The sequence below is a fragment of the Carassius carassius genome, chromosome 4 (genome assembly GCF_963082965.1).
Source record: "Carassius carassius chromosome 4, fCarCar2.1, whole genome shotgun sequence".
Classification (NCBI taxonomy): domain Eukaryota; kingdom Metazoa; phylum Chordata; class Actinopteri; order Cypriniformes; family Cyprinidae; genus Carassius; species Carassius carassius.
The window spans coordinates 6,013,771-6,026,410 of NC_081758.1; the positions used below are offsets into that span (position 1 = coordinate 6,013,771).

Here is a 12,640-nt window from a genome sequence, read left to right on the forward strand (position 1 = left end):
CTATGCCCGAATCCGAGTACAGTTTTGGTGTTAACTTCATCGCACAGTCAAGCGATCTGTATGATTGTTGGTGGGCCACACAGTGGAACACGGAGGTCAGCTCAGCAGCAGCTATTTTATTATACATGGAATCATCCTGCTTCTTAAAGAAGGACGAGACCAACGTGTTGGTCTGTACTGTCGCGGTGTTGGTACAGTGTAATTTGCTGCTAGCATGCAGCCTAACATCTGCCTCCCCCCCCGTGAGAGACACCAAACTCTTTCCTACACACTTTGCAGAACGCTTTACTTTCATCATGTAGGGCTTTTGCAATCCATGGATACCTGCCCACCCACTGCTCCCGGTACCTGCAGAGACGTTTTAGCTTTTTTACAGCGTGTTGGGGTTCCGGTACACCAGCCATGTCAATTTCATGAATGAAAATTAGCTTATCAGTGCATATCTTAATGCGCGCCTACGGTATATCTAAAAAACAAAAAAAAAACAAGATGCTGCAGCCAATGAGCAGCCGGCGGGGGCTGGTTGCCAGGCTGCAGGATGACTCAACCTCGCTCCACGGACAGTTTTTTATGTTTTATCAGACAATAACTATTTAAGATTTTGCTTCAGTATAATTTTCGGTGGGATTTGGGATTAAGATTTTGCTTCAGTATAATTTTCGGGACAATTAGAGCGGGATTCGGGATTCGGGATTCGGGACAGCAGCTTAGATTTCGGGACTGTCCCGAATTTTTCGGGACGTCTGGTCACCCTACATAAAACATTAAATATTAACTCTAAGAAGTGTAAAATTTAATGTTTTTAAGTGTTGATTTTAACACTAGTAAAGGAGTTCATATTTAACTCAATTTCAGAGTTACAGTTACTCACTGTAGGATTAGTATTTTTACTCCACAAAATGTTAAATTTTAACTCTAAAAAAGTGTTAAAAATTCAACTCCAAGAGCAGAGTTATTTTAACACTGCTGGAGTCTATTTGATGGTCACGCATGTACACTCAGATTGAGTTGATTTTAACTACCAGGGAGTTTATTCCAAAGACCAGAATTTGCTGTGCACGGTCTTTGTCCCTGTTTTCACTTGCTTTGGCCATTTTTTTTTTTTTTTATGTAATCATTAAACATTTTACTTCTGCAAAACTACGACTGGAATGGATAATGGACTCCTGTTAGTGAATTGCACTGAGAAATATATGATCCTGCGGCAGACGGTCAAAAAAAAAAAAAAAAAAAAAGATCCACGGTTTTGATTCGTTTGACTCGCGTCACGCAGGTTCCACCTACTGGTCAAAACGGTGTAATGCAACAATCCTAACGAGACCTTTTACAAAACAGCAAGTATTTTGATAACAGTGTAATGTTTTCGGTATAATTTAAACATAAATACTATGAAAAATTAGGGTCTTTGCTAGTCAGACCATTTACATGCAATTGAAATACGGTTTTATAGCTAAAACATTATGTGAACAGTAAATAATTAACACTCATCCAATGGTTTGAATAGTACTTTTATGAACTATTGCAGGTTGTTCTTCATTTCAGTTATCTGGTTAGGGGTTACAAGTTAATCAGTCCTGTGCTGCGGGTCATTGTTTAATGGTCGCTACGTGGTGCTACAAACACATCAGTGCCTCACACAGGTTTAGAAAAGATAAACAACTCAATACAACACACATCTGACTGAGAGAGAGAGTTTGTGTGTGTGTGTGTACTCTGGAAGGAGTGAAACTAGTTTACATTTAAAGAACTAACATTATATTCTCATATTCATAACAGTAACAGCCAGGGCCTGCTCTAGCCCTTTGGTTGCCCTAGGCAAGATTGATTTTTGCGCCCCCCAGACTGAGTATCCCTGGTCTCAGTGGTCTGTGTTTCACTGGGACCTGGAATGCTAGATGTGGCCCCTTCACCTGCAACAGCCAGATCAGTGGTGTTAAATTAAATTGTAACCATGTAGGTTATCAGTGAAGTTACGTTTGCTAGTAATACGTACAGTGCTTAATTTGTAAATTGCGAGGTACCGGAACAAAGCGGGGCAACGGATCCAGCATGCAATTACAGCAGGGAGAGGTAACGGAGCACTCGCGCAATCACATTGGTGGACCAGTTTAAGTGATTAAGAGCGTGCATCAGTTGATTTTATAGGGTCTTTAAGGTCATGAATAACATGGAAATGCCATGCGATTTTAAAACAACAATTTCCAGGCCTAAAAACTTTAGGGGGGACTATGTGTCGCATGGTTTTAATAAATCTCGTAGCTTTCAAGTTTAGAATGAGGGGAAATTCCTGCATTTATTCAACATAGCTTGTAGGTTTATTAATAAAATAAATCCACACAAAGTCTAAGATTAAATCGGTCATTTGAATCCATGACCTCTCTCAGAGCGCGCTTCTCATCAGCGCATCAGTGACCTGCACGCTGCGATACAAGACTGACTCGCATTTCAGGACAGAGCTGACAGAACTGTCACTTGACTAATCGGGTCATTGTTGCATTGTCACAAAAATTTATAATAATTTTTAAGAATTTTAAGCCATTTGGTACTCGCGCGCTCCAAAGGCTGTATTATGTGCCCTTGTAACCCCCACAAACGCTCACTACCCAGGGTTTACAGGTTCTCTACTGGACTAAATACTTTCAGTGGGACAATATCCAAGAAAACCCTCAAATACCCAAACTCATTAATTAATAATTTTATTGATTTACAATCATAATATTAAAACCCAGGGGGCAGCAGGTTAATGCAGTCATGACAGGTAAAATTTAATTAAGGAGGCAATAAATGATTTCAACAATGTTAACTTCAAGAAAAATAAAGCAACAACCAACAGGATCTACTCAGCACAAGATTTCAGTAGTTAGTCAATGCATGCATTAAATATATTCACGTGATCACCTCTCATACATAAGTTCATTACACTGCAAAACCCAATAGTCATAAATACCACACCAATAAATGCATACCAAATATTAATCACCACAAACCGTCAATCATACTCGTGCTAAATATCTAGCCGTCATCAACTGTATAGGAGGCGGATGGAAAAGGATAACCTGCGGTAAGGGGGTGGCCCTTACACACGCACTCCTTCTACACACAAATAGCGCCGGGGGACCTTTGGGTTCACACATACATCAAGGCCTCCCCGGCAAACACAGCAGGAACAGACATCAACACCCCATACAATAATAAAAACAAAATGTACTGCTGGCTTTCTTACCCGCTACCGGACGTGGGTTCCGCGTTCAATGAACTCAACGGCGGCCGCCAAACATAAACGGGAAAAACCCCAGCAAAATATCCCTCCCGCTCGATTCGCACGGGTCGCACAACAATCTTAAACCCACGTCCCAGCACGGCAGCTCTTGGTAAGGAACTCAGCAGCAACAACCCGAAAAACCCTCCCGCAACAACCAATACATCATACATTTATAATGCTTCCCTCTAATTACTAATGCCACACAGGTGTTCCTTTTCCCCAGCGCGTCATGAGGAAACACGGAGGACGCTCTCAGTATTGCCACTCCCCTTACTTAAGGATGAGCAGCTTACATCCGCCCCCCTACTGTAAATGTGTCCGCACATTCCTACTTGAATATCTCACATTCTATAACGTTGAGGCAACAGGCCCCTCGTGGCCCGAGTGGACCGTCTGGATTCGGAACAGTTGACCGGTAAAGTGTTCAAACAAGAGGGGCTTTCCTCCTGTGGGGTCTGTAATGTTGCTTCCTCAATGTCCACATTACCAACAGCCTCTCCATCCTTCTGTGTGGGTCCCGGCCGACCTGTAAGACAACCACCCACCCAAGGATACACACACCAATTACTGTTCATGGGATTAACAGCAGAATTAGAATGTGAAACCTCTTTTTCTCTCTCCTCTAAGGACAAGGACATCTCAAACTTACATGGGCTTAACATATTGCGGTGCAACACTCTCTCGCCACCATCACCCCTCTCCCTCTTAACCACGTAAACGGGAATATCCAGATTAGGTTGTGATGTAACTATATATACATTCCGTTCCCATTTATCGTCCAATTTACCCTGCCCCCTGGCCCTCTTATTTAATACCATGACTCTCTGGCCCGCCAACAATGGTTCCCCCTTGACCCTACGGTCAAACCCCCTCTTTTGATAAACTTGAGCCTTCTGAACTTGCTTTCTGGCTTGATTATAGGCAGTCACTAGTTTTTCATGGTGGTAATGCACCCAGCTGCTAACGGTGCCTGAGAATTCACTTCCCCGGCCCAGCATCACATCAACGGGCAATTTCGAATGTCGGCCAAACATTAAGAAATAAGGGGTATATCCGATAGAGGGATGGGGTGAATTATTGTACGCCTGTACCAACTCCGCCACATGCTGATCCCAGTCCTCCTTCTGGTCATCCCTTAATGTCCCCAACATACTCAACAATGTCCGGTTAAAACGCTCACATTGTCCATTTCCTGCTGGGTGATAGGGAGTGGTATGCGACTTATGGATGTTGTACAAAGCACATAATTCTTTGATGACTTTTGATTCAAAATTGGGGCCTTGATCGGAGTGCAGTTGATCAAACCCCCCAAAGGGCTGTATAAAATGTCCCCACAACACCCTGGCAGTTGTCACTGCTGTTTGGTCCAGAGTTGGCACTGCAACCGCATAGCGAGTAAAGTGATCCATCATTACTAAAATATTGCACATTCCACTGCGTGCAGGCTCCAATGACAGAAAGTCCACCGAAACAATCTGGAGAGGATATTCTGATCGTATAACAACAAGGGGGGCATTTACTGTATTGACTGGAGTCTTATGGAGATTGCAGCGGACACATTGGCGGCACCACCGCTCCACTCCTCGCGCCAGACCTGGCCAGAAGAAACGTCGACGGGCCAAGCCCAGAGTCTTTTCCACACCCAGGTGTCCTGCACGGTCATGCACCCATCCCAGAACTTGATTCTGCAGACACTGAGGTACAATTACTTGTTTCCATTTGTCAAATGTCTTTGGGTCACATACCTCCCTGCACAGTAGTCCTTGATCCACGCAGAGACGGGTCCACTGTCGTAGCAGCACTTGGGTAGGCCGGTCTTCAGATGCTCGCTCTTTTGGGACAGGCCCTCTTCCTCGGTCCATATAGACCCACAGTCGTGACACCACTGGACAACCCCGCTGTGCACTCACCCACTCAGCCAACAGGCTGGGGCCAACTCGATCTTCATTCATTTCTGCCCCTGCATCCATCCTTCGATCCTCCTCCAATATGACCTCTTCAACCAACGGAACAAAAGCCTGGACACAGGCATGGACCACTGCAGATGCTACATAGCCACCCTCACGACATGGGGCGCTCCCATCCTCTATAGTCCTGGCAAAGGTCTCATTCACAGGCCACCTGGAGAGGGCGTCAGCATTTCCATTCGTCCGCCCCGGTCTGTATCGCACTTCAAACTGAAATCCTGCAAGCTGGGCCGCCCATCGCTGTTCCACTGCACCCAGATTTGCCGTATTCAGGTGAGCTAATGGATTGTTATCTGTGAAAACAGTAAAGGGAGACACAGCAAGATATTCCCGAAACTTTTCCACTATAGCCCATTTCAACGCCAGCAGTTCTAGTTTGAAGGAGCTGTAGTTTTTATCATTTCTTTCTGCTGGACGAAGGCTTCTGCTTGCATAGGAGATCACCCTCTCCTTTCCCTCTTGCACCTGTGCCAGCACTGCCCCCAAGCCTGTTTGACTGGCGTCCGTGTACAACAGAAATGGCAACTGAAAGTCTGCATAAGCCAGTATGGGTGCTTGTAGGAGATTTTTCTTTAAGTTTTTAAATGCCATGTCCTGTGCCTCTCCCCATACCCAGCAGTCTTGTTTACCTCTGGCCGGTCGGGCGCGTCGTTTTGATGTCCCCCACATCATAGAGTTCAGGGGTGCTGCAATTTGGGCAAAGTTATTAACACAGCGTCTATAGTAACCAGCTAAGCCCAGGAAAGCACGCAGCTGGGTGATATTCTGAGGAGTTGACCAGGCCTCCACTGCTCGCAACTTCTCTGGGTCTGGTGACACCCCTCTTTCTGCAATCACATGGCCTAGATAATGGACTTCATTCTGGAAGAGAGAACACTTAGTAGGTTTAACTTTCAAGCCAAAGTTCTCCAAGCGGCTGAAAACCAAGTCCAGGTGGACAATGTGGTCCTCAAAAGAAGGGGAGAAGACAATTATATCATCCAAATAGAGCAACAATGTTTCAAAATTTTGGTCACCTAAGCAACTTTCAACCAGTCTCTGAAATGTTCCTGGAGCATTGCACAACCCCATCGGCATCCGATTAAATTCATATAGCCCCCGGGGGTCACAAAGGCGGTCTTCTCCTTGTCAGCTGGATGCACCCCCACCTGCCAGTACCCATGCGCTAGATCTAATGTTGAAAAAACTCTAGATTTCTTCAATGAAGCCAATGATTCTTCAATTCTGGGGAGAGGGTAAGAATCTTTATGGGTAACACCATTCAATCTCCTGTAGTCTACACAGAAACGAAGGGTGCCGTCCTTCTTTCTGACGAGCACTACAGGAGCTGCCCAGGGGCTATAGCTCTCTCTAATAATATCATTTTCAAGCATATTACTCAAAAGCCCCCTCATTTCCTGATACAATTTTGGTGGAATTCTATTATACCGTTCTCTAATTGGGGCTGCATCGCTTGTTGGTATCACATGCAACACCCTATCAGTGTACCCATAATCCTCATCATGTTCTGAGAAGACCTTCTGATGCTTAGATAATAATTTAGCAATCCTCTCTTGTTGTTCAGTACTAAATTGTAGTGGGTCTAAAGGAACAGTCACCGGCCGCAACACCGGTTCTTGTTCTACATCCTGCACCGTATTCTGCCTCACCCCCACTTCCACGGTCTCATCGTCCAACGGTCTTAGCACTACATCTCCTTGCTGCCTCGGACACAACTCAACATCAAAAATCTGCCCTATTCAACAGCGCTGAAAAAGTGTCACTGGAACTGGAGAAAGATTTAGAATTCGGACCATAACTCTTCCCTTTGAAACGGTGCTTAGTGATCTAGCTACCAACAACTGGCCCGGCAATACATCTTTACAAGGTTCTACTAAGCCCACATAATCCTTCCTGTCAGATCGTAAACGTGCACATGCTTCTATCACCACCTCTGACTGTGCTGGAATTGTCTTTAGTCGTCCCTGCGGCCAGTAAATTGAACTTATCGGTCCTACCTCATCACCAAACTTTAAGAGGTCTTCACGAACCGAAAACATCTGATGCCACACCTTAACCTGCACTTCACCTTCTCCTACACAACTATCCCCAGTCTGTGTCATCAGGAAGTCTCTACACTCCTTAATCACATTCATGCCGATTAGTCCTGGGTACAAAGATCCATTTGAGTCTTTAACAATCAACACTCCCCTTTTTGGTATAACTTTCCCACATATATTCAAGTCCACCGCAATATATCCTACATATGGAATCGTTAACCCATTAGCAGCTACCAACTTGAACTTTTGTATTGGTGGGTACAAAGTTGGTCCACTAGTCACAAAATATTTTTTAAAATAGCTTTCAGTTAATGTGGTTACTTGTGACCCTGTATCAATTAAACAAGGTGTTTTAACCCCCTGTATCACCACCTCCACCACTGGGCATTGTCCTATTACATTATCTTTCTTTTCCGATTGGCCACTACCCGATGTACCCACTGATCGGGCCTGTACAGTGGGTTCTAGAAGTTTAAAGGCCCCTGTCCTCCCTCTACAGCCCCACACAGTCTTTCAATATGCCCAGCTTGTTTGCACCGTCTGCAAATAGGTCTTCCCTGCTGGTCAAATTGATCTGAGCTTCTTCGACCCCTCCTTAACTCATACCTAGGTCTTGCATTATCACTACTAGGCAATACATGCTGTACTCCTTCACGAACTTCTTTAATCATTCCAGCAACCATTTCCTTTATTTCTCCTTTTAACTGCAACACGACTTCTTGTTTAATCTCCTCAACCAATTTTGTTGTATCTGGGGCTGGCTTCAACTGAACTGTTGCGGCTACTGCTTGCCTTACCTCCCCAAACTCCTCTGCTCGTAGAATTGCTTCTTTTTTTACTTCTATAAAAGAACTATCAGGGGCTCCTCTAACCATACCCCGAAGTTCCCTACGCAATCCTGCATCACAAAGTCCCAAAATAAATTGGTCACGTAAAACATTACCCATAATGGTACCATCACCCCTATCATCCAACCGATTACTCAATTCTTGCAGTGCCAAGGCAAACTGCCTGACATTTTCATCTGTCCTTTGTTTACGAGTAAAGAATTGGGCACGAAGGGTTGCAAGGGGGGCTATATCTCCATAAATGCTTTTCAAAAATGACAATATCTGTTCAGCTGTCATGCGCTGTGCTGCTGGTAACGCTAACACTTCCCTTTTTGCTTCTCCATCAAGATTATTTATTACAGCAGATACTTTTTGCCCTTCCGAAAAAGGGTAAATATTGAACGTTGATGTCTGCATATTATACCAATCCTGAAAATTATTTCCCTGCGGCATTTGATCTCCATTAAATTTTTGGCACCAGGGTGACCCCATCATTAATGGAAACATCACCATATTTGCATTTGTTGCTTGATTCTGAGCCATATCAGGTACACCATCTACTCTCTGCTGCGCCCCACTAGATGTAGAAGGTAGCTCTACTTCTGGTTGTGTAGTTGACATTCTCCCGGTTATTGCCCACAGTCCAAGTCTGCCAAGACTACGCCAAGTTGTAACCCCCACAAACGCTCACTACCCAGGGTTTACAGGTTCTCTACTGGACTAAATACTTTCAGTGGGACAATATCCAAGAAAACCCTCAAATACCCAAACTCATTAATTAATAATTTTATTGATTTACAATCATAATATTAAAACCCAGGGGGCAGCAGGTTAATGCAGTCATGACAGGTAAAATTTAATTAAGGAGGCAATAAATGATTTCAACAATGTTAACTTCAAGAAAAATAAAGCAACAACCAACAGGATCTACTCAGCACAAGATTTCAGTAGTTAGTCAATGCATGCATTAAATATATTCACGTGATCACCTCTCATACATAAGTTCATTACACTGCAAAACCCAATAGTCATAAATACCACACCAATAAATGCATACCAAATATTAATCACCACAAACCGTCAATCATACTCGTGCTAAATATCTAGTCGTCAACTGTATAGGAGGCGGATGGAAAAGGATAACCTGCCCACCCCCTTACACACGCACTCCTTCTACACACAAATAGCGCCGGGGGACCTTTGGGTTCACACATACATCAAGGCCTCCCCGGCAAACACAGCAGGAACAGACATCAACACCCCATACAATAATAAAAACAAAATGTACTGCTGGCTTACTACCGGACGTGGGTTCCGCGTTCAATGAACTCAACGGCGGCCGCCAAACATAAACGGGAAAAACCCCAGCAAAATATCCCTCCCGCTCGATTCGCACGGGTCGCACAACAATCTTAAACCCACGTCCCAGCACGGCAGCTCTTGGTAAGGAACTCAGCAGCAACAACCCGAAAAACCCTCCCGCAACAACCAATACATCATACATTTATAATGCTTCCCTCTAATTACTAATGCCACACAGGTGTTCCTTTTCCCCAGCGCGTCATGAGGAAACACGGAGGACGCTCTCAGTATTGCCACTCCCCTTACTTAAGGATGAGCAGCTTACACCCTCACAGTCACATCCAAAGCTCGTGCATATAAAGCTGACTCGCGAGTATTATATGAGTTATTTTCCGTAGTTTGAGTTTAAGCAACCAAATACAAACAATATGATGTCTGATGGGTATTACCAAATACAACAGTTTCATGGCACACTCTACTAAAATACAGTGGGGAAAAGAAAGAATAGGGAATCAAATCAATAATTAAACAACACTGCGTCGTCAGTGTTGGTGTTGTATCAGACACTTGCAATTGACATCAGGCTATATGAAAAACAAGCTCAAATGGAGTTAACAAGGTCTTTGGCCGGCGAATGAGGAGATCTGTGTTTTGTCCGCTGTAAAGGTATTTACAGGTTTGGATATAACATTTCTCTTTTTATGTTTTTTTTTTTTGCTGTTTAATACACTTCACTGTAAAAAGTGTAACTATTATTTACTCAATTTTATTGGTGAAACATTTGTACACTCAAAAAAATTGAGTAAATTTTAAAGCTGTGAAGTCAATGAAATATACTGTATAAATAAATGCAAGTAAAAAAATTAAGTAAATCTGAGTAACTGCATCTGGTACATTAACAAATAAAATTGAGTAGTAATAATTGAACATTTAAACATTTAAAAACAATATTTATGAGTAATATTAACTGTTTTTATTAATGAGTAATATTAACTTTTTATTTTCTCTAAACCTTTGTAAAATAGTACTCCACACAACCACCAGTATACATGACATTGGCCTTTATTGTCAATGAGTACAGCAATACAGCACATTTTACACTGTATACAATATTGCCTACATTTAAACTCATTTAACAAACATTTTATAAGTAAAAATTAAATATTTAAAAATTCAGGTAGCCTAATTCAAAAGTAATCAAATCAACCCAATATCCACCGAATCAGCGCTGGTCCTCGTTCCGGAGACGAACTCGCCTCTGCGGGTGAACTTTGAACTTCATACCGCCGTCCTGCGTTTCACTCACAGCCGATAGATACTGCGAGTGACTGACATAACCTGCCAATAAACAAACAGTGACAGTTCTGAGGACATTTTATCATCCAAATGATAATAATTATATTTATTATCATTAGGAATGAAGTCATGTGTTTATGCAAAGCATTTCAATCATGCAAAAAGACAGGCGCGACTCTCGTTTAGGTGTCGAATTACGCCTCTGTATGTTGTTTTGCATTAAATATGATTTAAAGCACAGTAAAGATTTTATAGATAAAATAAAACATACACAAACCTGAATTTCACAGAGGAAATGCACCAAATCTGCGACGCTGAGAAGAGAGCTGTTGTCTGGAGACTGGAGAGTTCAAACTGCCCGTGCTCACTGACTCAACCAACCGTCGAGTTGTCGTCACGTCAGAGGGTGGGGGAGGGGTGCATTGTTTTAATTGAGTAAACTTACTCAAATTTTAAGAATGTGTTAAATATATTAATAATATTGATTTGAATTAAGTAATATTTTTGTTTCTTGAAACAGATCAGTTTAATTCAACATTCTCAAATATTTTGATAGAAATTTCACAAATATATTAAGTATATTATAAAGAAATAATTGGTTAGTCAAATACTAAATAATTTTATTGAAAACAACTTAAATATATCTGTAAATTTTAGATAAAATGAACTGTTGGATTTTTACTCAATTATTTTGGTATGTTTAACTCAAACAATCAAGTACACGATATTCAGAGATTTTAAGTTAATAAAGTTAAAAATTTCTGTAATATTTACTAAGCCACAGAATTAGTTTTTACAGTGTTGGCCAAAATCTCATGATATAAACGATTAAGCACTTATGCACAGGATATTTTAAACGTACAAAAGTATATTGGCTAGATGGCAAAAAACTACTTCTCCAGTCTTCAAACACACAAAAACAATAGCCTTTACAGACATAGTGTTTGAGTAAAGAAATGCTGTACTATTCAAAGTTATTTGTTTACCCTTGCTTTGCAAATAAGCGGAGATCGGTCTCCTCCAGGCTGTGCGTGTGCGTCAATCTGAGTGGAGACAGGGTGAAGTGATGAGGGTTCACGAGAGCTTGAGGATCCAATGGCGTTACAAAGTTTTACAAGCTCCTTTAAATACTTATCATTGGTTAAATATTTCTAAACCCCTGTGATTTAAAATAATAATAAAGAATTATAATAGAGATATGAATTTTGGATAGTTTTTCATGGCACATATCTGGCTATTCTCTGTCTGCCATACTGAAACATTGCCCCTAGAGGAGGGGGATCCACCAAAATGAGGTACCGGATCGGTAGGTGCTGGATCCGGCTTGTTCCGGCACAAATTAAGTCCTGGGTTTATTAGACCGCTTCATTTTCTTCATCAACTGCGCACTTGCCTAATATAACGTAACGGCGACCCTAGAGGGCGCTCCCAACATATTTGTCGCCCTAGGCAACCGCCTAGTTCGCCTATAGCAATCGCCAGCCCTGCTTAGACCTTTCCAAAGATATATAATTTGTCAAGATTAGATTAGATTCAATTGTAATATAGTGAAGTAAATGTAGGCGTCCCGTATACGGGACAGGGTGACAATTAAAGGGTTAACTGAAATTACCATTTTATTTCAATTAATTATTCTGTAGTTATTTATTTATTTATTGGCATAACTTTAATGATAATTTAGGGGGGAAGTTATGTCTTAAATAAGCAGTTTTCAATCTAAATATATTTTTTAAGTGTAATATGATCTGGTGGTCATGAGATTGAGATGTGATTGAGATTGAAGCTGTGTGTGTGTGTGTGTGTGTGTGTGTGTGTGTGTGTGTGTGTGTCAGACTGTGGTTCACATGGATGGGAATAAGCTGATGGTGTGTTTGAAGGGGATCGATTCAGTGACGGAGCTGAATGGAGATACCATCATTAATGTAAGTCTCATCATCATCATCA

The 12,640-nt window shown here is 42.1% G+C and overlaps 1 protein-coding gene across 1 annotated transcript in view; it reads left to right on the forward strand.

Moving 5' to 3' along the window:
* The window catches only part of fabp1a (fatty acid binding protein 1a, liver), a 75,698-nt gene that overhangs the window by 62,871 nt on the left and 187 nt on the right, over nucleotides 1-12,640 (forward strand). Inside the window, exon 3 of the mRNA XM_059545611.1 lies at nucleotides 12,529-12,618. Coding sequence (XP_059401594.1) covers nucleotides 12,529-12,618 — 90 coding nt within the window. The remainder of the gene's footprint in view (nucleotides 1-12,528; nucleotides 12,619-12,640) is intronic.